The sequence below is a fragment of the Podarcis bocagei genome (assembly GCF_964188305.1).
Source record: "Podarcis bocagei genome assembly, chromosome: 2".
Classification (NCBI taxonomy): domain Eukaryota; kingdom Metazoa; phylum Chordata; class Lepidosauria; order Squamata; family Lacertidae; genus Podarcis; species Podarcis bocagei.
The window spans coordinates 2,820,816-2,845,646 of record NC_138126.1 but is presented as its reverse complement, the minus strand read 5'-3'; the positions used below and the strand labels follow the sequence as shown (position 1 = coordinate 2,845,646).

Below are 24,831 nucleotides of genomic sequence, written 5' to 3'. Positions count from 1 at the left end.
AAATCTCACCTAAAAGTTATCCAAATTAATCTCTAAATACACATTTCCCACTTCTTCCATTACATTTAGTTCATAACTAATTATCACTACTCTTTCTCTAACTTGCAATGCTTCATGCATTTCTCCTTACACACTTCTTGTAGTCCTACTAGCGTAATTTGTTCGTTACAGCTGCACTTCAAATAATTTGTATATTTCTTCCAATCTTCTGTAAATCTCTGGTCCCGCAGGTTTCGAAGCCTTCCTGTCATTTTTGTCTAATTCTGCGTAGTCCATTAATTTTGTTTGCCATTCTTCTTTCCTCGGACTTTCTGCCTCTCTTCCAACCCCACCCCCATCCACCCATTTAATTCACCCTCTATTTAAAACCTTTACTTGTGAGGTAATACTCGGTATTTTTCTTCATAGACATTTTTATGGACGTATTTTTAAGCCGATTTTGCGCACCTGGCGGGGGCCGCCTCCCCACCTCCAGCAACGGCCCCGAAGGGGCTGCCTGGGCTTTTCCTGCCCAGGGATCTTATGTGGGGTCCGTTAAAAGGATCCCTGGAGATCCACTGCCCCCCAGGCCTTCCCGGAAGCTCCATCCTCTCCCCTCTCTCTGTGGGGAGGGAGGGGGATGTTGTGACGTGGGGTTTGTGATTTCAGCTCTCTTGACATAATATGCTGGAGACAGTTCTCTAGTAACACTTCTTTATTAAGGCAAACAAGACTGAAGACTGAGGAGGGGAAAGCTACATTTATAGGGACAGGGAACTAGCAAGAAAGGATACATTTTGGAGGGAACAATATCAGGCAATCACAGTCCTGCCTTTTGGAGGAAACCAGTAAGACAGAGGATCCAAATACAGCAGCTTAAATGAACCAATAGTAGCTGTACCCTTTGAAATCAAAAGGCAGTTACTTTACCCTAATGCAAATACAGACAATAATAATACAGATATACAATCCTTTGACTCAATACACAACAGGGGAAGAAAGGAGACCCCTCTCTCTCAGGCAGCCCCATGTCTCTTCCCACCCCCAGAGGCTGGGTCCATCTCTGGGCTTCACAGAGGACCTTGAAAGGCAAACTTGGGCGGGGGGGGGAGTGACCCCCTTTGGCTTCCCTGGATCAGCCCCTCCCCCACTCTCCTGATCCTAAGAAAGAAGTTGGGGGGGTCCCTTCCTTTTCACCCCCATCCTCTCCCCTCCCAACTTCCCTGTTTGTAGATTGAAAACCACGTCCTTCTCTCCCCGCAAACGCAGATCACCCCCCCAGATATGACGCCCCTCCCGCAGCCATCTCCACCCTCTGCTGTGGGGAGGAGAGGCAACTGGGGGGGGGAGAGAGAGACGGAGCCCCAAGAGCAGGAGGCTAAAGGCAGCGCCGTCCCGTCCACTTCCCATCCCAACACAGCAAGGGGCTGCTCTCTACTAAGTAGCTCTAGGGGCAAGCGCATCCCAAAAGGAACCGGAAGTGTCGCTGCTGAATGTGCCGCCAAGAGTGTAGATTCGGAATAAGGAGGAGGGGCGTCAGTGAAGAAACACCCCCCTCCCAAAAAAATCCCTTGCACATAAGGAAATCGGAATAATCTGGAGCCAGGGAAGCGGAGGACCAAGAGGTAAAGAGAGAGGGGGGGGAATAGAGGGGGGTAAGAGGGGGAGGGAGGACGAAGAGACCCCCCCCCGAAGGAAAGCCCCCTCCCTGGGGCCCGTCGACAGGGGCCCCGACCCAGGGGGGAAGGGGGGACCCAACACCTGCAAGATCTCCTGGGCAGCAGCAGCACCGCCAGACTCCCCTTTCTCTTTCCTGGGGGGCCGAGAGATGCTCAGCTGCCCTGGCGGGAAGGGGAAGGAGGACCCCAAGCAGGGCTGGGGGTGGGGATGAGGCCCCCCCATTCTCCCGGTTTCCCCCTGGCAGGAATCCCTGGGGTCGTGGGGCGCCTGGCTGGGGAAACGGAGAGAGGGAGTCCATGGAAGGGGGAGGAGCCTCGACAGAGACCCCTCCCCTTCCAGCACCCCTGACCCCCCTTCTCCCCCCCTTCCCTGATGACACTACCAGGTTATCTCTATTCACTAGGACTCATCTCCATACTTTGGATTGTCCTGAATACCACCATTTGGTAGCCTAACCCAAAACCAAAAGTCCCGCTGAGATGATGATTGATAATATTGTCATTTATCCATTTTAGACCCCTAAGTAGTAGCAGTTGCAAGGACATTGTGCTGCTCTCCTCTGTACAGTTCCACCCCTATGACTGATTTAAATGTTTAGCTGCTGATAACATGGCAACGTTTAGCAGGTGATATTGTGAGGTTTAGCTGGTGATAAACCACAAGTGATATTGTGAGTTTTGGTAATGATAACATTACGATCTTTATCTGCTAATAGCACTGCAATGTTTAGCAGGTGATATTGTGAGGTTTAGCTGCTACTAACATTGCAGCGTTTAGCTGGTAAGTTATCGCAATGTTGAAAAGCAGGTGTTGCCTAGCCCTTGCAGACATTGTGATTCGTAATATATTGCCAGCTCAGTATTAGGAAACAGTTATCACGATGTAAACTTCAAGCCAGTCTTGGGCAATATACCAATATATCACCCAGCTCTAATCATGACCTATATTTCTGACCCAGTGTATCACTGCTGATTTTACCAGTTTGTCCTTTGTTTCCCATTCCAATAGCATCTTGTGCATTTTGGAAATCACTTTCTCTTTACTCGCAATAACAGCTCTTTCAAACTTTGAGTTAAAAAACTGATTTGATGGTATTGAAACCAATCCGCCACCACACATCCCATCTCATCCTGTTTATTCAATTTTATTTCTTCTTCCGAAAATTCCAAAATATCTCTGTAAGTTGCCCATTGTCCTTCCGTATTGCATTTTTTAAAAAGCTATTGCTTCTGTGGGTGAAAGCCAAATAAGTGTCTTTCCTTCCAGCTGATTCTTATATTTATCCCACACTGCAAAAAGGATTTTCCTAATAACATGATTCATAAAGCTCTTGTGTGTTTAGTTTTATCATACTGTAAATAAGCGTACCAAACATATTCTCATGACCTTGTAAATACAACAGCTTAGTGTCTTTCAGTATAACCACTACTTAACCAGGAGAGGCATACTGCCTCACAGTAAAGATTAAAATCTTTGTTTCTTGTCCTGCCAGATAAACCTAAAATGTGTTCTGGAGCTTTCTAAAACTTTCTGGAACTTTCTAGTTCTGGAAAGAATGAACACTCACTCGCCCCAACAAGGCTGACAGATGGAGGTATAGATCAAAGAACATTCTCCTTCCTGAGCACTCCTTCAGCTGACAGCAAGCTTGTCTTTCTCTGACAGGCCCATGCCACAGTCCCTTAAAAAAAATACTCCAAAAATGGTCAATATGAACCTCCTGAGGACCAACAGACTGTGCAGATGATTAAGAAACATATAGAAGTTGAATGAGGAAAAATATGGCCCGGGGGTGGTGGATTAGTATGCAGAGGATAATAGCAAGAAATTGGAAAAGCGAAATCATCCCTTCAAAGATTGAATTGCAAGCCAAATTGATAGAATACTTACAATTAGCAAAGAGAATGGGAACAGTGAGAGGAAATTCAACTCAAGAATTCAATAAGGAATGGATAATTATTAAGGAATGTCTCAAAGGGTACTGCAATAACGAAAGCTTCCTGGCAGATATCGAATGAGCCATGTAATAGAAAGTAATTGTTGGAAAAGGTTAAGATTTAAGACAAAGAGAAATAACTTTAGGAAACTGTAAATAATAGTTTAAATGTAAAATAGTACAACGGGTTTAGTCAGAAGTTTCTTTTCTTTTGATTCAGATGTAAATGAGTTCCTTTTCTGCTTATACTTTTAGTACTTCTTGTCTTTTTGTCTGTACTTTGTATTTTCTTTGATTTATTTATACTTTTCACAATCTTTATATTGTACAGATTGTATGGGATGTATGTTAGTACTGTATGTTCTGTGTGCATTTTAAGATTTGTTTTGCTTAATGAAATTCAATTTAAAAAGGAAAAAAGAAAAAGAAACATATAGAGGTTGAGTGAGGAAAAATATGGCCCGGAGATGGAGGATTAGTATGCAGAGGATGAAATATGTCATTGGAAACTATGAACCAGACAAGTAGAAGGCATGTTCATGGACATTTCTGCACTGCTGGGGGTTGGACTAGATGGCCCCCAGGGTATCTTCCAACTCTTCAGTTCTATGATTCTATGACATGGGGGGGGGACATGGAAGGATGTGTGAGATGTTAAAATAGGAGAAGGTGCTAATTGAACTTTATGTGTTTCATATTCTTTTGTTTTCTTCCTTGAAACACGAACAGGAGTTTATGTTCCATGCACTCCAAAGAATGCAGTGGAGAAGACAGTCAGAATTCTGGGGGACATCTGAAATTTCCCTAGGATTAACAAAGAAACTATTTAAATGCATTGAAAGTGGCATGTGATTCAGTCAATGAACACACAAACTTCACATCAATGAACTCAAAGAGTGGAGAAACCATTTCAGGCTATGGAGCATGGAAAAAGCTTAAATGATAGTGGAACACCTAGAAAACATCAACAGACCAACACAGGGAAGAAACCATTTAAATGTGTGGAGTGTGGGAAAAGCTTCACTGGTAGCGGAACACTTAGAAGACATCAACGAACTCACACAGGAGAGAAACCGTTTAAATGTATGGAGTGTGGAAAGAGCTTCACACAGAGGTCACACCTTCATGCACATCAACAAACTCACACAGGGGAGAAAGCATTTGAGTGTATGGAGTGCAAAAAGAGCTTCAGGCAGAGGCCACACCTTCAGGTGCATCAGCGAACTCACACAGGGGAGAAAGCCTTTCAATGCACGGAGTGTGGAAAGAGCTTCAGTGACAGTGGAACACTTAGAGTTCATCAACGGATTCACACAGGAGAGAAACCATATAAATGTATGGAATGTGGAAAGAGCTTCAGTGATTATAGAACACTTAAAAAACATCAACGGATTCATACAGGGGAGAAACCATTTGAATGTATGGAATGTGGAAAGAGCTTCAGAGAGAGGTCGCACCTTCATGCCCACCAACGAATTCACACAGGGGAGAAACCATATAAATGTATGGAGTGTGGAAAGAGCTTCAGTGATGGTGGAACTCTTAGAGTTCATCAACGGATTCACACAGGGGAGAAACCATATAAATGTATGGAGTGTGGAAAGAGCTTCGCTGATAATAGAACACTTAGAAAACATCAACGGATTCACACAGGGGAGAAACCATTTGAATGTATGGAGTGTGGAAAGAGCTTCAGTCAGAGTTCAAGCTATAGAAACCATCAAAGGACCCACACAGGGGAGAAACCATTTAAATGCATGCAGTGTGGAATGAACTTCACTAATAGTTCACACCTTCGGTCACATGAACGAACTCACACAGGGGAAAAACCATTTAAATGCATGGAGTGTGGAAAGAACTTCAGGGACATTTCACAGCTTCGTTCACATGAACGAACTCACGTAGATGAGAAACCATTTAAATGCATGGATTGTGGAAAGAACTTCAGGGACATTTCACACCTTCATGTACATCATCGAACTCACACGGGGGAGAAACCATTTGAATGCATGGAGTGCGGAAAGAGGTTTAATCGGAGTGAAACACTTAGAATCCATCATCGAACTCACACAGGGGAAAAACCATTTAAATGTATGGAGTGTGGAAAGAACTTCAGTGAGAGTGGAACACTTAGAATTCATCAACGGATTCACACAGGGGAGAAACCATATAAATGTAAGGAGTGTGGAAAGAGCTTCACTGATAATAGAACACTTCTAAAACATCAACGAATTCACACAGGGGAGAAACCATATAAATGTACAGAGTGTGGAAAGAGCTTCACTTATAATAGAACACTTAAAACACACCAACGGATTCACATGGAAGAAACCATGTAAATGTATAGAGTGCGGAAAGATCTTCAGTGACAATGGTAAATTTAGAATTCATCAATGGATTCACACAAGGGAGAAACCATATACAGTCATATCTTGGATCCTGAACGCCTTGCAAGTTGAACGTTGTGGCTCTCAAACACCACAAACCTGGAAATAATTGTTCCGATTTGCGAGTGTTCTTTGGAACTGAACATCCGACACGGCTTCTGCAGCTTCCAATAGGTTGCAGGAGCTTCCTGCAGTTAATCAGATGTTGTGCTTTGTATCCGAACATTTTGGAAGTCAAACAGACTTCCGGAACGCATTATGTTTGACAGAATAATATGAAATTACTTTCTAAAATGTATAAATTATTTCTGGAAGGCTTTACAAAGATGAACACGTTCAATTTGTCATATGTGGTGGACATGCATGATAGTAAAAGCATTTTGGTAAATGATATATAGTGAATTAAAAAAAATGTTTAAAATAACTTTTATAAAAAAACCCGAAGCTTCTCTTTTAGGACTCAAAGGTGGAGAAATTTCAAGGGAGCAGGAAAGGTTATTTATGTACACAACGATGGCTGCGCAGATGGTATTAGCCCAGAGATGGAAAGAAGACAAAGTCCCTACCAGAGAAGAATGGCAGATTAAGTTGATGGACTGTGCCAAATTGGCATGTGAATTTAAATAATAATTTGGAAAATTTAATAAATAGATTTCCAGAAAAAGAGAGGAAAACATAGAATTCATTAACAGATTCACACAGGGGAGAAACCATATAAATGCATGGAGTGTGGAAAGAGCTTCACTGAGACTTGAAACCTTAGAAAACATCAAGGAACTCACGTGGGAAAAACCATTTAAATCTATAAAGAAAAAGCTTCAGGCAGAGTACAGAGCTTGATATGCATCAATGGACCCACAGAGGAGAGAAAGCATTTAAATGCATGGTGTGTGGAAAGAACTTCAGTAGAAGTGAAAACCTCAGACAACATCAATGGACTTTCAAAGGGGAGAGACCATTTCAATGTATTCAGTGAGGAAAGAAGTTTATTGATACTGTAATGGAAAACTTAAGAAGACCTCAAGAAGCTCAGACAAGGGTGAAATCATGTAAATATCAGGAATATAAATAGAATTTCATTCAAAGTTTCAGTCTTTAATGTATAGACATTTAGGTAGGGTCTCACAATAGTAAGCATAATGTAAGATTGAATGTACTGTAATGTTACATAGGGAGGGAGAGAGTGTGAATCTTCTTACATCCCCAAGGTAATATTGCAAACCGCATATATTCTTTATGCAACACTTCCTCATACTCCGCTACATGAAGTGTCCAGATAAAATGTTATCTCTGCACAACTTGCATGAGGGAGGGGAGGCAGTGCCTGAACATCTCAAAGGAATGCCAGGCGGAGTGTGTTGACACAGGTTTGTGCAAAATGCTTCACTGTGAGCTCGAATATCTATCTATTCCCTGAATAACAGACAGGGGAAAACCATACAGATGAGTGTAATGATGGCTTATACCGTATTTTTCGCTCTATAAGACACACCAGACCACAAGACGCACCTAGTTTTTGGAGGAAGAAAACAAGGAAAAAAATATTCTGAATCTCAGAAGCCAGAACAGCAAGAGGGATCGCTACACAGTGAAAGCAGCAATCCCTCTTGCTGTTCTGGCTTCTGGGATAGCTGTGCAGCCTGCATTCGCTCCATAAGACGCACACACATTTCCCCTTACTTTTTAGGAGGGAAAAAGTGAGTCTTATAGAGCAAAAAATACAGTAAATGTTTAACATGGAATGTGAATGGACTAAATACAAAAGCCAAAAGCCATAAGATAACATGCATTAAGAAAGCAGAAATCAGATTCAATAAGCTGGATCCATCTCTGGGCTTCACATAGGGTCCTGCAGTGCACACCAGGGTGGGGGTGGGAAACCCCACTTTGCGGCTAGCTTGCCTGGATCAGCCCCTTCCTGCCACCCTGGCAGCTGCCCCTCCCTGCCCCCCATGGCTATGTCCATGTGCTGAGACCCAATCCATCTGTATCCAAAGATGGTAAATGCATGAACATTTCCAGCTTGGGTGCTTCCTGTGCAAAGGACCCATTTTCATGATAGACAATACCTGTGGCTGGAGGCTCTACACACAGGTGTGCATATTCAGGCCAAAGATTGCCAGTATTATAGGGAAGGTGGGTGAGTTTGCCAAATTTACAGGCTGTACACAAGTAAGAGTTAGTGCAGAGGTTGGCAACCTATGGCCCATGGGCCGGTAGCGGCCTGTAGATGTCACCCGACCGGCCCGTGACGACCCCTGCCACCCGCCGCCATCCACTCTTACTGACACGGCACAGCGTGGGGACCGACTTCTGGGTTGATGGCGCCTTTGCGCTTGTGCACAGGCGCTCCTCCGAGCTGGACGTGTGCCTGAAATAATGTGTGCACACGCATGCGGGATGGAGATGCGCCCATGTGCACTTGCTATTGCTGTGCACATCTGGGTCGTTATTTCTGTGCACACCACCAACCCAGAAGAGTACGCGTGCGCACACGCTCCAGTCCATCCTCTGACTGGCAGAGTGTGGACCGGCCCATCAGCTGATAAGCTTGCTGTCCCCTGAGTTAGTGGATGAATTATAGGTCACAGCAACCCTGTTATATTTTCCCGTCTGTATGAGTTTGATCAAACTGCGGGAGGCAGTGGAGGACAGAAGTGCCTGGCGTGCTCTGGTCCATCGGGTCACGAAGAGTCGGACACGACTAAACAACAACAACAACTTTTCATAAGCTGAAATTGCGGCACAAATTCCAAAATAACTGCAAAATCTATGAAGAGAACCACAGGTGAATGGTGGTGTGAGCTTTCCTGGTACAGAGCCCACATCATCAGCCTGCAGTCTTGTCACTAGTCCTCTGACAAACCCCCGACCCCAGAAACAACTCAGACGTGGGTCTCCAAAAATGGTCAATATGGACCTCCTTCAGCCAAAGGGACTGTGCAGTTGATTCATAAATTTCTCAAGGTCAAGGGGGAGTGGGGAATGTGGCTCAAGGGGTGGAGGACTATTATGCAGATATTTTTTAAAAAGTAATTAGGAACAGAGGGCATGTACACAGACAGAGAGCAGTTCCCTTTCCTGTGAGGAACCACTTAATTAATCATGCTCCTTTATTATCGATATATATAAGACCTTAAATTTTCTTTTTCAGCCTCCCTCATAATGCAGCTGAATAATGGGATACTTTTATCAAAGTCTACTTCCAACAGGGGAAAGGAGGAGCTCCAGGGCAGGCTCTTGGTGGCTCCATTTTCCCTCATCCCCATGTGGCAACCCCATGGCTCCTGCTTTTGGGGTTTGGAGAAGATTGGGCTTTTCTATAATCCCAAATGTTATTCTACAGCCATGCTGAAGGGAGCCCTGCTGCCAGCAGACTACACTTTTTATTTTTATTATTATCCCATATTATTCCCTGATGGGACTTAAGGCAATTAAGAACTGCTAAAAACATAAGAAAACCATCATACGGGTGCCACCAAAACCCAAAATTCTGGACAAGCTTTCCCACTGTTTTCATGTAAATGTTAATAATAATAAATAATTATTTATACCCCGCCCATCTGGCTGGGTTTTCCTAGCCACTCTGGGCAGCTTCCAACAAAACACTAAAATACAATAACCTATTAAACATTAAAAGCTTCCCTAAACAGGGCTGCCTTCAGATATCTTCTAAAAGTTTGGCACTGTAGTTATTTTTCTCTTTGACATCTGGTGGGAGGGCATTCCACAGGGCAGGTGCCACTACCGGGAAGGCCCTCTGCTTGGTTCCCTGTAACTTGGCTTCTCGCAGCGAGGGAACCGCCAGAAGAGTCCGGGCAGAACTATGGGGGTGGAGACGCTCCTTCAGGTATACTGGACCGAGGCCGTTTAGGGCTTGAAAGGTCAGCACCAACACTTTGAATTGTGCTCGGAAACGTTCTGGGAGCCAATGTAGGTCTTTCAAGACTGGTGTTATGTGGTCTCAGCGGCCGCTCCCAGTCACCACTCTAGCTGCTGCATTCTGGATTACAGTGGTGCCTCGCAAGACGAAATTAATTCATTCCGCGAGTTTTTTCGTCTAGCGAATTTTTCGTCTTGCGAAGCACGGTGTCGGAAAAGTTTTGGAAAAGCTTCAAAAATCGCCAAAAAACTTAAAAAAGGCTACCACACCGCGTTCTATGAGTTGCTCCTCGAAGTCAAGTCGCAACTGTATTAACGGTGTTAAGAAAAAGGAAACAAACTTGCAAGACGTTTTCGTCTTGCGAAGCAAGTCCATAGGGAAATTCGTCTTGCGAAGCAGCTCAAAAAACGCAAAACCCTTTCGTCTAGCGAGTTTTTTGTCTTGCGAGGCATTCGTCTTGCGGGGCACCACTGTAGCTGCAGTTTCCGGGTCACCTTTAAAGGTAGCCCCACATAGAGTTCATTACAGTAGTCTAAGCGGGTGATAACCAGAGCATACACCACTCTGGCAAGACAGTCCGCAGGCAGGTAGGGTCTCAGCCTGCGTGCCAGATGGAGCTGATAAACAGCTGCCCTGGACACACATGTTGAATAGCATGGGGCGCAGAACAGACCCCAGAGGCACGCTGCAGGAAAATGGCCAACATATGGAACACGAGTCACTCAGTGCTACCTCCTGGGTTCACTCCTCCAGGAAGGAACTCGCATGGGAAAAAGAATTGTATGTTTGGTTGCAGAATAAATCCAGGCATATCTGGAGGATGTGGACTATTTCGACTGCATTTGTCCCAATTGAGTTTTAGGCCCTTCTATTGGACTGAGACCACCCTGGTGGTGCTGGTTGATTATCTCTGGCGGGCTAGGGACAGAGGTAAAAGCTGTTTCCTGGTTCTGCTGGATCTCTCAGTGGCTTTTAATACAATTGACCACAGTATCTGGATAGCTGTTTGTGATAAAAATATATGCCTTACCCAATTTGTTGAAAATAAATATTTACTTGTCAGGCTGGCAACAGTTGAAACACTAGTATTATTTACAAACCCCTCCAGACAACGTGTACATGAAGTCCCCACACCTCTCAGCTTGACCTCTCAGCAGTCAAGACACAGCGAACTGAATTAACCAAACAAGTGCCATTTCATTTCCCCAATGCCACCTCTGCTTTCTGAAATACCGTATTTTTCGCTCTATAAGGCACACTTTTTCCCTACTAAAAAGTAAGGGGAAATGTGTGTGCGTCTTAGGGAGCTAATGCAGACTGCACAGCTATCGATGGCTTCAGTGATAGCCGCACGAAGCCTCTTCAGTGCAGCAGGAGCATTCCTCCCGCTGCACTGAAGAGGCTTTGCATTGCTTTCGCAGCTGTTTGTTCTGGCTCCAGGGATAGAAGCAGAAGAAGAATTTGGATTTGATATCCCGCTTTATCACTACCCAAAGGAGTCTAAAAGCGGCTAACATTCTCCTTTCCCTTCCTCCCCCACAACAAACACTCTGTGGGGTGAGTGGGGCTGAGAGACTTCAGAGAAGTATGACTCGCCCAAGGTCACCCAGCAGCTGCATGTGGAGGAGCGGGAAAGCAAACCCGGTTCACCAGATTACGAGTCTACCACTCTTAACCACTACACCACACTGGCTCTCATAGCCATGTGAAGCCTCTTCAACAACATTTCATTCAGAATGTTTTTTTCCCTTGTTTTGCTCCTCTGAAAACTAGGTGCGTCTTATAGAGCGAAAAATACGGTACATTCCCAATGAAATGACATTACAAATACTAACACATCCTCCTGGACGGTCTAGGACGGTAGGGAGTTAGGGGCAGGGTTATGCAGTGGTTCCGCTCCTTCCTCCTGGGCCGTGTCCAGAAAGTGATGTTGGGGGACCCCTGGGCACTCACTTGTGGGGTGCCTTAGGGCTCCGTCCTCTCCCCGTGCTTTTTAACATTGCCTTCCCTCTGGGAAGCAGGTCACAGGTTGTGCCAATGCCTATATTTTCTCAATCCTTGAATCAGATCATTTATTTAAAAAAGTTTGTAATCAGTTATGTAATCACTACTAACAGTGCCTTTTTGCCTGTGTTAAGAAAAGCTGAAACCTCTGCAATAGGCATAGGCAACCTTCAGCCCTCCAGATGTTTTGGACTACAATTCCCATCATCCCTGACCATTGGTCCTATTAGCTAAGGATGATGGGAACTGTAGTCCAAAACATCTGGAGACCCGAAGGTTGCCTATGCCTACTCTACAAAAATATTCCTCCACCATCATTCATTCCGTAACACCTCCAAAACTTCCTCAAGGGTCATCTAGTCCAACCCCCAGCATTGCAGGAATATTCAGATGTCCTTTACGGGGATTGAACCCGCAACCTTGGCATGATGAGCACCACGCTCTAACCAACGGAGCTATTGCAGCCTCAAATCAAAGCTTGATTTCGGTTCCGGCTGATGTCTCTCCTGAGAGTGTTCTTTCCTGCAGCAGGATCTTAATCCTGGCCACTTAATTTGGAGGAAACCTTTACTTCTGAGTCAAAGTGGCAGGTTACCCTGTGGATCTCTTCAATCTCTGCCCTGCGCACTTCCGTCCATGCGCCCTTGTGCCCTGCTTTTGCCACTTACCATCTGGCCTGGGGCAGGGCCTGGGGCCTCACAAGGACTGCGTGCTGCTTGCGGCCTGCTGCCCAGGAAGACTCCCTGAGTGAGTGCCTGAGGGCCCTGCTCCTCCCTGCCACTTACCATCTGGCCCAGGGCGGGGCCTGACAGGCCTCACTAGGACAGTTGTTACTGCTGGAGAGGCACAGAGTGTTTTTAAAATGTTTTTAAAAAAATTTATTTGGATTTTTTGTATGTGGGGGGTGGGGGTGGGATTGATGTTTGGTTGGGCTTGGGGAATTTTTTTTTTTGATGTTTTTGTAATTTTTACATTTTTTGTTTGTTTGTATTGTTTTATTGGTTTTGTTTGTTTGTTTAAGGTGTTATTTTGTTTTTAGGGGGAGGGGTCAGGGCTGCCGGGGAGTGGGCCCCAGCCCATAAAATGGCTGGGGCATGTTCCACAGGGGGGGATGCACTGGGACAACCGATCTCGGTGATCACGGGTAGGAGGAGGAGTTACGCTAAGACCAGACCATGTCATTACAGAGGAGGCAGGTTTAGTCGTTGTCTGAGGACTATCCCTGCCTCCGGGTCTGGTCCTGTCCGGATGGATACTAGAATCAGCAAGGGATACCCACATGACCTGAAGGTGCTGCTGTGCAATGCCAGGTCAATGATTCATAAGACCACTGCCATCCATGACTTGATCATGGATGGAGGATTTGACCTGGCTTGTGTAACAGAGACTTGGTTGGGTGAAGCAGATGGGCCTGTCCTTGCCGCTGCTTGTCCACCAGGTTTCTCTTATGCACAGCAACCCAGGTCATGTGGGCGGGGAGGGGGGGTTGCAGTGATTTTTAGGAAGTCATTAGTTTGCACCAGGCGTCCTATTGGGAAGACCCAGTTTTCTGAGTGCATGTTCTGGAAGTTGGGCAATAGGGGCAGTACAGGATTCCTTTTGGTGTACCGACCTCCCCACTGCACCAAGGATTCCCTGCCCGAGCTGCTTCAGGTCGTGGCGGATGTTCTCCTGGAGACACCTAGCTTGGTCGTCCTAGGGGATTTTAACATCCATGCCGACACGACCTTACAAGGGGCCGCTCGGGACTTCGTGGAAAGCATGGCCTCCATGGGGCTGTCCCTGAATAAGTCTGGCCCAACCCATAGCCGTGGACATGCCTTGGACCTGGTGTTTACCTCTATGGATGTTGGTGATCTGACACTAAGTAAAAGCGAAACGAAAGAAGTGCCATGGTCAGATCACTTCCTGGTGCAACTGGACTTCTCCGCGACCCTTCCCCTCTGCAGGGAGGTGAGACCAATTCGGATGGTCCGCCCCCGCCACTTAATGGATCCAAATGGTTTCCAGAGAGTGGTAGGGGATGCTTTATCCCATGTTGATGGCCTTTCAGCTGATTCCCTGGTGGCCCGCTGGAATGTGGAGTTAACCAGGGCTATTGACTGTTTGGCTCCGAAGCGCCCTCTCCGATTGCATGGAGCCCGGACAGCCCCGTGGTTTTCCACGGATCTGAGGGCAATGAAACAATCGTTGAGACGGCTAGAGCGCCGGTGGCGGATAACTCATTCCGAATCTGACCGGACACAGGTTAGAGCTCAACGTCGAGCCTACCAAGTGGCGATAGCGACGGCGAAGAAGAATTTCTTCACCGCCTCTATTGCATCTGCAGAAAACAGCAGCAGGAGACTTTTTCAGGTGGTTCACAATTTAGCGGAACCACCTGCAACATCGGGGCCCAGTACGGGCCACATGTTCTCCTGCAATGATTTTGCAAAGTTTTTTGCAGATAAAATCGCTCAGATTCGGGAAGAAGTAGACTCCACCGTGGGAGCAGGGCCGGGGCGGGAGAGTGCTAGAGTTCTGTCTGGTCAAGTTGAGTGGGATCAATTCCAATCTGTTACCTCCGAGGATGTGGACAGGCTGCTTGGACGAGTGAAACCAACCACCTGTCTCCTGGATCCTTGCCCATCCTGGCTTATAAAAGCTAGCCGGGAAGGACTGGGCGATGGGCTTCGTGGGGTGGTGAATGCTTCCCTCCGTGAGGGAGCCTTCCCAGACCCGCTGAAAGAGGCGGTTATTAAACCGCTTCTTAAAAAACCATCTTTAGATGCGGCCACGATGGCCAACTATCGCCCAGTCTCAAATCTTCCATTCCTGGGCAAGGTGATTGAGCGAGCGGTTGCTGAACAACTCCAGGCACGCCTGGAAGAAGCGGACCATTTGGATCCCTTCCAGTCGGGATTCAGGCCTCATCATGGGACTGAAACTGCCTTGGTTGCACTGGTTGATGATCTCCGGCGGGCTAGGGACAAAGGTGAGAGCTGTTTCCTAGTTCTGCTGGATCTCTCAGCGGCGTTTGATACCATCGACCATAGCATCCTTCTGGACCGTCTTGAGGGGCTGGGAGCTGGGGGCACTGTTATACAGTGGTTCCGCTCCTTCCTCCTGGGCCGTGTTCAGAAAGTGGTGGAGGGGGATGAGTGTTCAGACCCCTGGGCTCTCACTTGTGGGGTGCCTCAGGGTTCTGTCCTCTCCCCCATGCTTTTCAACATTTACATGCAGCCGCTGGGAGAGATCATCAGGAGGTTTGGGCTGGGTGTTCATCAGTATGCGGATGATACCCAGCTCTACCTCTCTTTTAAATCAGAACCAGTGAAGGCGGTGAAGGTCCTGTGTGAGTGTCTGGAGGCGGTTGGAGGATGGATGGCGGCTAACAGATTGAGGTTGAATCCTGACAAGACAGAAGTACTGTTCTTGGGGGACAGAAGGCGGGCAGGTGTGGAGGACTCCCTGGTCCTGAATGGGGTAACTGTGCCCCTGAAGGACCAGGTGCCCAGCCTGGGAGTCATTTTGGACTCACAGCTGTCCATGGAGGCACAGGTCAAATCTGTGTCCAGGGCAGCTGTTTACCAGCTCCATCTGGTACGTAGGCTGAGACCCTATCTGCCTGCGGACTGTCTCGCCAGAGTGGTGCATGCTCTGGTTATCTCCCGCTTGGACTACTGCAATGCACTCTACGTGGGGCTACCTTTGAAGGTGACTCGGAAACTACAACTAATCCAGAATGCGGCAGCTAGACTGGTGACTGGGAGCGGCCGCAGAGACCATATAACACCGGTCTTGAAAGACCTACATTGGCTCCCAGTACGTTTCCAAGCACAATTCAAAGTGTTGGTGCTGACCTTTAAAGCCCTAAACGGCCTCGGTCCAGTAGACCTGAAGAAGCGTCTCCACCCCCATCGTTCTGCCCGGACGCTGAGGTGCAGCGCCAAGGGCCTTCTGGCGGTTCCCTCATTGCGAGAAGCAAAGCTACAGGGAACCAGGCAAAGGGCCTTCTCGGTAGTGGCGCCCGCCCTGTGGAACGCCCTTCCACCAGATGTCAAAGCGATAAACAACTACCTGACATTCAGGAGACATCTTAAGGCAGCCCTGTTCAGGGAAGTTTTTAACGTGTGATATTTTATTGTATTTTTGGTTTTTATGGAAGCCGCCCAGAGTGGCTGGGGAGACCCAGCCAGATGGGCGGGGTATAAATAATAAATTATTATTATTATTATTATTATTATTATTCCCTCCTTCTGACTCTCCAAGGGCCAACTCAGTATCGTGTTTTTTGGTGGGAAGTCATAACCAAAAAGGGAAGTTTAAAAATTATTTGACATGTTAGGAAAACAGTACTCAGTCCATTCAGAATTTCTCATACGCTTATTTATTTATCGACAGGCAGTGTGGGTCTCCAAAGTTTATACACACACACTTGGCTACAGCCCATTTATTTATTATATAAATAATAAATAAATTATTATATTATAGCATTATTAAATTTGGACGCTGCCCCGTCCTCAAAGATCCGAAGGCGGCTCACAGCATGAAAATACATAATAGAAGCAGAAAAGCAAGAAAAAAGGGGAAAACCAATAACAAAAGGGTGCAAACCCGACTACACGTGGCCCAGCCAGACACGTGGATCGCATTCACACGACGCATTCAAAAACACTTTACTTTTCTCCACTCTACCATTCCCCCCCCACAAGAAAATCCCCTCCTGGGAAATGTAGTTTGTCAAGGTCTCCGGGATCTGGAGCTCCGCTGGGGGACAAACTACATTTCCCGGTATCCTTTGCGGCGGGGAAGCGTTCGTAGTCCCCGCGACTTCCAGGCGGCCGCTCTAGGACTACGTTCCCTTCCTGTTTTTAAGCCGCCATCTTGGCGGGGGGCGGAAGTGACGTGTCCAAAGGCTCTGGCGGCCGCTCTGCGCCTGTGCGGGAAGGAGCGAGACCGCGAGGGATCCTGGGTGACGCGGAGGTGCTGCGGGCGGACGTTCCTCGGGTTAGAGGTCGGGAGGAGGAGCTTTAGCGGAACGTGAGTCGGGGAGGGGGCAGGTGTTGGGGTGGGGGCAGAGAGAGAGGGGGGCAGGTGGGTGGGGGCACCAAGGGGCGAGGAGAGGGCGCCATGGGTGCTGGGGGGCTTCAATGGGGGAGGGGGCTTGGGTGGGGAGGGGGCTCCAGAGGTGTCTGAGGGATCCATTGGAGGAGGTGGGGGGAAAGGGGAGCTGGGGGGGAGGGACCCTGGGGGGTGGCTGCCCCCTTCCCCCGTCTCCACACACCCAGATGGGGAGGGGGCCAGAAGATGCCCCTGGGAGTTGGGGCAGCCCCTGGGGTGACCCATAGGCAGAGGGCATCTTCACCATGCAGAACCCCCCCCCCCGGGGTTCAGTCCTCCCACACGGGCTTTTGTTTTGAGGATAGAGACCCCCCTCCCCGCCCAGGAGCTGGTGGCGAGGGGCTGCTCCAAACTGGAGCCCTGAGCGGGGCGTAAGCAGAGCCCTTTGACAGCTGGATCTGCCCTGTGTTTTCTCCTAGCTGCAACTTCCTGGGGGCTCTTGGCTTTTCTGCAAGCAAAGCTGCGCTGGCAGTTACTTGCTTTTTCTGCAGAGAGTGCCACCTGCACCCCTGCTCCTGAGCCGCCTGAGAGGAGGAGGCGATGGCTGAAGCCCTGCAGAAGAAGCTCCAGGGAGAGCTGGAGAAATACCAACAGCTGCAGAAAGGTAAATTCCACCACCACTTCTCATCATATATATATATATATATATATATATATATATATACACACACACACACACACGCACACAGCTATTCATAAGAAAGTATCAGAGCGCCTTAGAATAGCTGTACATGAAACAGTTCTAAAAGTTGAAATCAGACAGCAGAAAAGCTCTCACCAGGTCTTTGAAAGCTGGCTGATCTCCAGTGGCAGGGAGTCCCGCAGGACGGGGCCAATAACTCAAAAGGCTCAGATTCTCCTTGGGCCTCACCAACTTGGGGAATGAACAGCGATGCTCCTGCAGGTGACCTGAGTGGGAAATTGGGGTTCGGGCGGTCCCTGAAGCACCCTGGACCCAAGTTGCCCAGGGCTTTGTAAATTAATGCAAGGACATAATTATTATTATTGTTATTATTATTATTTATTAAATAATTTTATTATTGATTTATTATTTTATTAAATAATTTATTAAAAACGATACAGCATTAAATATTAAAAACTTCCCTAAACAGGGCTGTCTTCAGATATCTTTTAAAAATAAGATAGCTGCTTATTTCCTTCACATCTGAAGGGAGGGCGTTCCCCATGGCGACCACCACTACCCAGAAGGCCCTCTGCCTGGTTCCCTGTAACCTCACTTCTCGCAATGAGGGAACCGCCAGAAGGCCCTTGAACGTGGCTCAGGAAGTGAGTCAGAAGAGCACCTCAGAATCCCATTTCCCTGCTCCAGAACGTTATAGCAGCACCTCTCAGTTCTGGGCCTGCGTTTAAAATGTGGGAGTCTTCCCCCCCCCCCCATTTCTTACATGTGCTGTCTAGACACCTGTCACGCCTCGACCTCCCACCAAGAAGTAGCTGGGCCCACTTAAAAGTTAAGTTCTTGGAAGTTTTGAAGCACAAGTTGGGCGGCCATCTCTCATGGATGCTTTAGTTGAGATTCCTGCATAGCAGGGGGTTGGACTAGATGACCCTGGGGGTCCCTTCCAATACTATGCTTTTGGGTTGGATTTCATTCATTCCTGTGGACTGCCGGTCTATGTTGTGTTGGTTCTAATATTTTTCCATGTGTGTTCTACACTTTTAACTGTGTGGATTTCCTTTTTTTGTTTGTTTTACTGGGGGGAACTCTTCCTCGTCCCCGCTAATAGTAATAATAATAATAATAATAATTTTATAAGCTTTTACAAAGTACAGAAAAAAGGAAAAAATAACCAAAAATTTAAAACACAAATGATATTCCATATTTCTCTTATTATGACTCCCTTCCCCCTCTTCTTGGGTTCCTTATATTTTATATTATTTCCTGCATTTCCCAATTAAGTTAAGTTGTTATTTACAATCTCTTCTACATACATAAGTGTGTGTGTGTGTAAAATGTATACTGCACGTTATTTATATTAAACCTGCTAGCGTCTTTATTTGTTTAGAGTAATTTTGCTTTGTTTAGAGTAAATTATTTCCATTCTTTCTTACGAACTTGATCTTCTTAATTCTTATTATTTCGGTGAGCATTGCCCTTTCTGCATAGTCCATCAATTTCCCGTTCTTCTTCCCCGCTTCCAGATATCAGCAAGTGCATGACGGCGCGGCAGAAACTGGAGGCTCAGCTGACCGAGAACAACGTGGTGAAGGAGGTGAGCCCCCCCGACCTTTGCAGAAGCCGCCGCTTGAGCCGCCTCCCTCCCTGCTGACCTTTCCTTCCTCTGCAGGAGCTGGACCTGTTGGATTCGTCCAACACCGTCTACAAGCTGATTGGGCCCGTCTTGGTGAAGCAGGACACAGACGAGGCCAAAGCCACAGTCGCGAAACGGCTGGACTACATCGCAGGGGAGATGTGAGTGCCGCCTCCATCCCGCGGGGAGGCTCTGCTACTGCAGTTTTTCATATATATATATATATATATATGTAGGTTTTGGTGTCTTCGGGTGTCTTCCCGTGTAAGAGTTGGGGTGTCTAGGCGACGTTTCGACGAGGTCTCACTCGTCATCTTCAGGCTGGTGCTTTCGGCTTCTTGTTACTGGAACAGAGCAGGGTCTCAGTGTTTGAGTTCCTATAAATACTGTTGAGGGGGTGTGGTGCAGAGAGGAAGTTCCCAGGTTATTGTGCCTTTTCTTCTTTTGTTCCTTAATTACTTGGGGGATATCTTGAGTGATATCTTGAGTGATATTCTGAGTACCACTTAGGTGGGTCATTAAGTGTGGATTAGTTGCTATAGCTTTCGTGTCTTGACCTTTTGAGCTTGTGAAGAGATTTTTCTGAGAAGATGGCTGTACTGCACTTAGTTGTGCTCTGGCTTGGCTTCGTGTATAGGGGCGAGCTGTGGTTTTGTGCCCTGTGCCAGCCAGATCTGTGTAGGGATTGCAGGGGGGTGCAGCATCCGGAGGTGCCACTATGGTTTGGCTACCGGATGGAGTCTGTAATTTATCTGTGGAGAGGGTCTGGGTTTGGGTCTGGTGCGGTTGATAGGTGATGGCGTTCTGTGTGCCTCTGGTTCTGGTGTCGGTTTTTGTGGGGAGGGCTAATTTCCAGATGTCTGGCAGGCGGGACGTGTCGTCACGCTTGTTCATGTTGTGAGGGTGTTTCTCTATCTCAATGGCTTCCATGATTATTCTCTTGTGGTGATGTTCCATGTTAAAGCCACGTACATTGGACAAACAAACAGACGAATAAATGCACGTATCGCAGAACACAAGAATGCCGTCAAAAAAGAAGAAAAAAACCTCCTCTCTTTTCCAACACATGAAAGAAACAGGACACGAAATTAATTTTGCAGATTCCAAATTGCTCTTTAACATGGAACATCACCACAAGAGAATAATCATGGAAGCCATTGAGATAGAGAAACACCCTCACAACATGAACAAGCGTGACGACACGTCCCGCCTGCCAGACATCTGGAAATTAGCCCTCCCCACAAAAACCGACACCAGAACCAGAGGCACACAGAACGCCATCACCTATCAACCGCACCAGACCCAAACCCAGACCCTCTCCACAGATAAATTACAGACTCCATCCGGTAGCCAAACCATAGTGGCACCTCCGGATGCTGCACCCCCCTGCAATCCCTACACAGATCTGGCTGGCACAGGGCACAAAACCACAGCTCGCCCCTATACACGAAGCCAAGCCAGAGCACAACTAAGTGCAGTACAGCCATCTTCTCAGAAAAATCTCTTCACAAGCTCAAAAGGTCAAGACACGAAAGCTATAGCAACTAATCCACACTTAATGACCCACCTAAGTGGTACTCAGAATATCACTCAAGATATCACTCAAGATATCCCCCAAGTAATTAAGGAACAAAAGAAGAAAAGGCACAATAACCTGGGAACTTCCTCTCTGCACCACACCCCCTCAACAGTATTTATAGGAACTCAAACACTGAGACCCTGCTCTGTTCCAGTAACAAGAAGCCGAAAGCACCAGCCTGAAGATGACGAGTGAGACCTCGTCGAAACGTCGCCTAGACACCCCAACTCTTACACGGGAAGACACCCGAAGACACCAAAACCTACATTCCTGTACCCGTGAAAATCTACGAAAGCATATATATATATATATATATATATGCAGGTTTTGGTGTCTTCGGGTGTCTTCCCGTGTAAGAGTTGGGGTGTCTAGGCGACGTTTCGACGAGGTCTCACTCGTCATCTTCAGGCTGGTGCTTTCGGCTTCTTGTTACTGGAACAGAGCAGGATCTCAGTGTTTGAGTTCCTATAAATACTGTTGAGGGGGTGTGGTGTATAGCCTCCAACGTTCTGGGCAGAGAGGAAGTTCCCAGGTTAGTGTGCCTTTAGTAATTAATGAACAAAAGAAGAAAAGGCACACTAACCTGGGAACTTCCTCTCTGCCCAGAACGTTGGAGGCTATACACCACACCCCCTCAACAGTATTTATAGGAACTCAAACACTGAGATCCTGCTCTGTTCCAGTAACAAGAAGCCGAAAGCACCAGCCTGAAGATGACGAGTGAGACCTCGTCGAAACGTCGCCTAGACACCCCAACTCTTACACGGGAAGACACCCGAAGACACCAAAACCTGCATTCCTGTACCCGTGAAAATCTACGAAAGCAAATATATATATATATATATATATATATATATATATATATATATATACACACACCCACCCCACAGAGTCATACCTTGGGTTGAAGTTGCTTCAGGTTGAGCACTTTCGGGTTACATTCCACAGCGACCTGGAAGTAACGTGTTCTGCTACTTCCGGGTTTCACCGCTCGCGCATGCGCAGACGCTCAAAATAACGTCCTGCGCAGAAGAGAATAGGGGAAATTGTGTGCGCTTGAAAACATGGGCAGCATTAAGATAAATTCAACAGTGTGCAATAATGGAAAACTGAATTGTTTAGTTTATGTAAAATGTGCAGGGATTTGTGCTATGCAAAATGAACCATGGAAAGAGAAGTAGGGAAGTCACTAATATTTTAAGGTTGTTTAAATGAATATTCTAAATTGTTAAACAGAAAATTTGTGTGTGTGTGTGTGTGTGTGTGTGTGTGTGTATATGAATACAGTGGACACGAAGGTTGCAAACGTGATCCGTGCAGGATGCACGTTTGCAACCTGCAGTGTTCCTAACCCGCAGTGGTGCATCTGCGCATGCATGGGTTGCGATTCCGCAGAAGAGAATAGGGGAAATTGTGTGCGCTTGAAAACATGGGCAGCATTAAGATAAATTCAACAGTGTGCAATAATGGAAAACTGAATTGTTTAGTTTATGTAAAATGTGCAGGGATTTGTGCTATGCAAAATGAACCATGGAAAGAGAAGTAGGGAAGTCACTGATATTTTAAGGTTGTTTAAATGAATATTCTAAATTGTTAAACAGAAAATTTGTGTGTGTGAGAATACAGTGGACACGAAGGTTGCAAACGTGATCCGTGCAGGATGCACGTTTGCAACCTGCAGTATTCGTAACCCGCAGTGGTGCATCTGCCTTTCATGGGTTGCGATTCGGCGCTTCTGCGCATGCACAAAGTGCGATATATATATCCTCCATAACCTGAAAAAACGCAGCCTGAAGCGTCTGTAACCTGAGGTATGACTATGTAAGCGGAAGAAAACAGCAATAACAAATAAAATGGCCATGAAATATAATCAAGGCTACAAAACTATATAAAGTATATGTGAATCCATGGGTTGCTATGGCTCACTTGCTGTTCGTGATGAGGACTTAAGCAGCTGTGATTCCTGCATTGCGGGGGGCTGGACTAGATGACCCTGGGGGACCCCTTTGCAATTCTATAGCATCTGTGGGACCTTCAGGTTCAGAGACAGGCTGCCGTGGACTTCCCTTTGCAAGCGGGGGGGAGGGGGGCGTGCCAGGGTTCCACAGGGAGCAGTTGTGGCCACTAATTGGGGTGGTTTGTACAGACCCAGGAGTGGACAAACCCAGAGTGTGGCATAATAGTTAGAGCCTTGGACTAGGACCTGGGAGGGCAGGGTTCGAATCCCCACTCCTGTCGTGTAGCTCGCTGGGGTGACCTTGGAGTCAGTCCCCACCTCTTGGCCTCACCGACCTCACAGGGTTGTTCTGAAGATGAAGTGGAGAGGCAAGCTGGCATCAGTCCATCAAGGTTGAATCCTGACAGGACAGAAGTACTGTTTTGGGGGGACAGGAGGTGGGCAGGTGTGGAGGACTCCCTGGTCCTGAATGGGGTAACTGTGCCCCTGAAGGACCAGGTGCGCAGCCTGGGAGTCATTTTGGACTCACAGCTGTCCATGGAGGCGCAGGTCAAATCTGTGTCCAGGGCAGCTGTTTACCAGCTCCATCTGGTATGTAGGCTGAGACCCTACCTGCCCGCAGACTGTCTGGCCAGAGTGGTGCATGCTCTGGTTATCTCATGCTTGGACTACTGCAATGTGCTCTATGTGGGGCTACCTTTGAAGGTGACCCGGAAACTGCAACCAATCCAGAATGCGGCAGCTAGACTGGTGACTGGGAGCGGCCGTCGAGACCATATAACACCGGTCTTGAAAGACCTACATTGGCTCCCAGTACATTTCCAAGCACAATTCCAAGTGTTGGTGCTGACCTTTAAAGCCCTAAACGGCCTTGGCCCAGTAAACCTGAAGGAGCGTCTCCACCCCCATCAGTCTGCCCGGACGCTGAGGTCCAGCTCCGAGGGCCTTCTGGGGGTTCCCTCATTGAGAGAAGCAAAGCTATGGGGCAGAGGGCCTTCTCGGTCGTGGCACCCGCCCTGTGGAAAGCCCTCCCATCAGATGTCGAAGAGATAAACAACTACCTGACATTTAGAAGACATCTGAAGGCAACCCTGTTCAGGGAAGTTTTTAATGTGTGACATTTTAATGTATTTTTAATCTTTGTTGGAAGTCGCCCAGAGTGGCTGGGGAAACGCAGCCAGATGGGTGGGGTATAAATAATAAATTATTATTATTACAGTGGTACCTCTGGTTACGTACTTAATTCCTTCTGGAAGTCCATTCTTAACCTGAAACTGTTCTTAACCTGAAGCACCACTTTAGCTAATGGGGCCTCCTGCTGTCACCATTGCGCGGCTGCACGATTTCTGTTCTCATCCTGAAGCAAAGTTCTTAACCCGAGGTAATATTTCTGGGTTAGCGGAGTTTGTAACCTGAAGCATATGTAACCTGAAGCGTATGTAACCCAAGGTACCACTGTATAACCAATTAAAAACTAAAAATAAGATAAAAGGACAGCTGGCTAGCCGCCTCGGGGAGGAGGAGGAGACTGACGTTGACTACGAGCGGTCCTTTTATCTTATTTTTAGTTTTTAATTGGTTATACAGTGGTCCGTGTTCCAGCTCTGCTGTCAGAGGGGTCACTTCTCTGAACACATGTTGCTGGGGATCCCCGTAGTGTTGGGAGGGCTCTCCGGGTGTCATCAAGCCGAACCCCCTTGCAGTGCGGGGCTTGCAGCGTTCTCAGCCTCCCCGGGGCTTGTGAAGCCACATGCGCTGACGCCGCCTCCGCTGTGTCCTGTCGTTTCAGCAAGCGCTACGAGGGCCAGATGCAGGATTATGAGAAGAAGTCGGACCAGCAGCGGGAGACGCTGGCGCGGCTGCAGCAGGAGTTCCAGAAGGCCCAGGCCAAGGGGGCCGTCAAGGCCTGAGGGGAGTTGGGGGGCCGTTCCTGGACTGTGGGGGGAGGGATGGGGACACGGTTGCGAGGCCTGCTTCGCTGGGCATAAATAAAAGCTAGGACCAAGTTTCCCAACTCTCTCTCTCTCAGCTGATGCCTTCCTCTTTCGCA

At 47.3% G+C, this 24,831-nt stretch overlaps 2 protein-coding genes across 2 annotated transcripts; both read left to right on the top strand.

The window, feature by feature from the left end:
* The first annotated feature begins 1,265 nt into the window (after positions 1–1,265).
* LOC308580831 (uncharacterized protein) lies at positions 1,266–7,067 on the top strand. Its single transcript, XM_081183043.1, has 2 exons — positions 1,266–1,604; positions 4,325–7,067. Exon 2 carries the CDS (start codon positions 4,513–4,515, stop codon positions 5,932–5,934), a length of 1,422 nt encoding a protein of 473 aa, XP_081039169.1. The 5' UTR covers positions 1,266–1,604; positions 4,325–4,512; the 3' UTR covers positions 5,935–7,067.
* Positions 7,068–17,429: 10,362 nt separating this feature from the next.
* LOC308581198 (prefoldin subunit 6-like) lies at positions 17,430–24,727 on the top strand. Its single transcript, XM_081183725.1, has 4 exons — positions 17,430–17,576; positions 19,136–19,206; positions 19,282–19,406; positions 24,571–24,727. Exons 1-4 carry the CDS (start codon positions 17,513–17,515, stop codon positions 24,689–24,691), a joined length of 381 nt encoding a protein of 126 aa, XP_081039851.1. The 5' UTR covers positions 17,430–17,512; the 3' UTR covers positions 24,692–24,727.
* Positions 24,728–24,831: the final 104 nt, after the last annotated feature.

Coding starts and splice junctions, on each gene's coding strand:
- LOC308581198 (XM_081183725.1), top strand. CDS start 17,513: ATGGCTGAAGCCCTGCAGAAGAAGCTCCAGGGAGAGCTGGAGAAATAC. Junction 19,207..19,281: donor AGAACAACGTGGTGAAGGAG/GTGAGCCCCCCC, acceptor CTTCCTCTGCAG/GAGCTGGACCTGTTGGATTC. Junction 19,407..24,570: donor GACTACATCGCAGGGGAGAT/GTGAGTGCCGCC, acceptor CTGTCGTTTCAG/CAAGCGCTACGAGGGCCAGA.
- LOC308580831 (XM_081183043.1), top strand. CDS start 4,513: ATGGAGCATGGAAAAAGCTTAAATGATAGTGGAACACCTAGAAAACAT.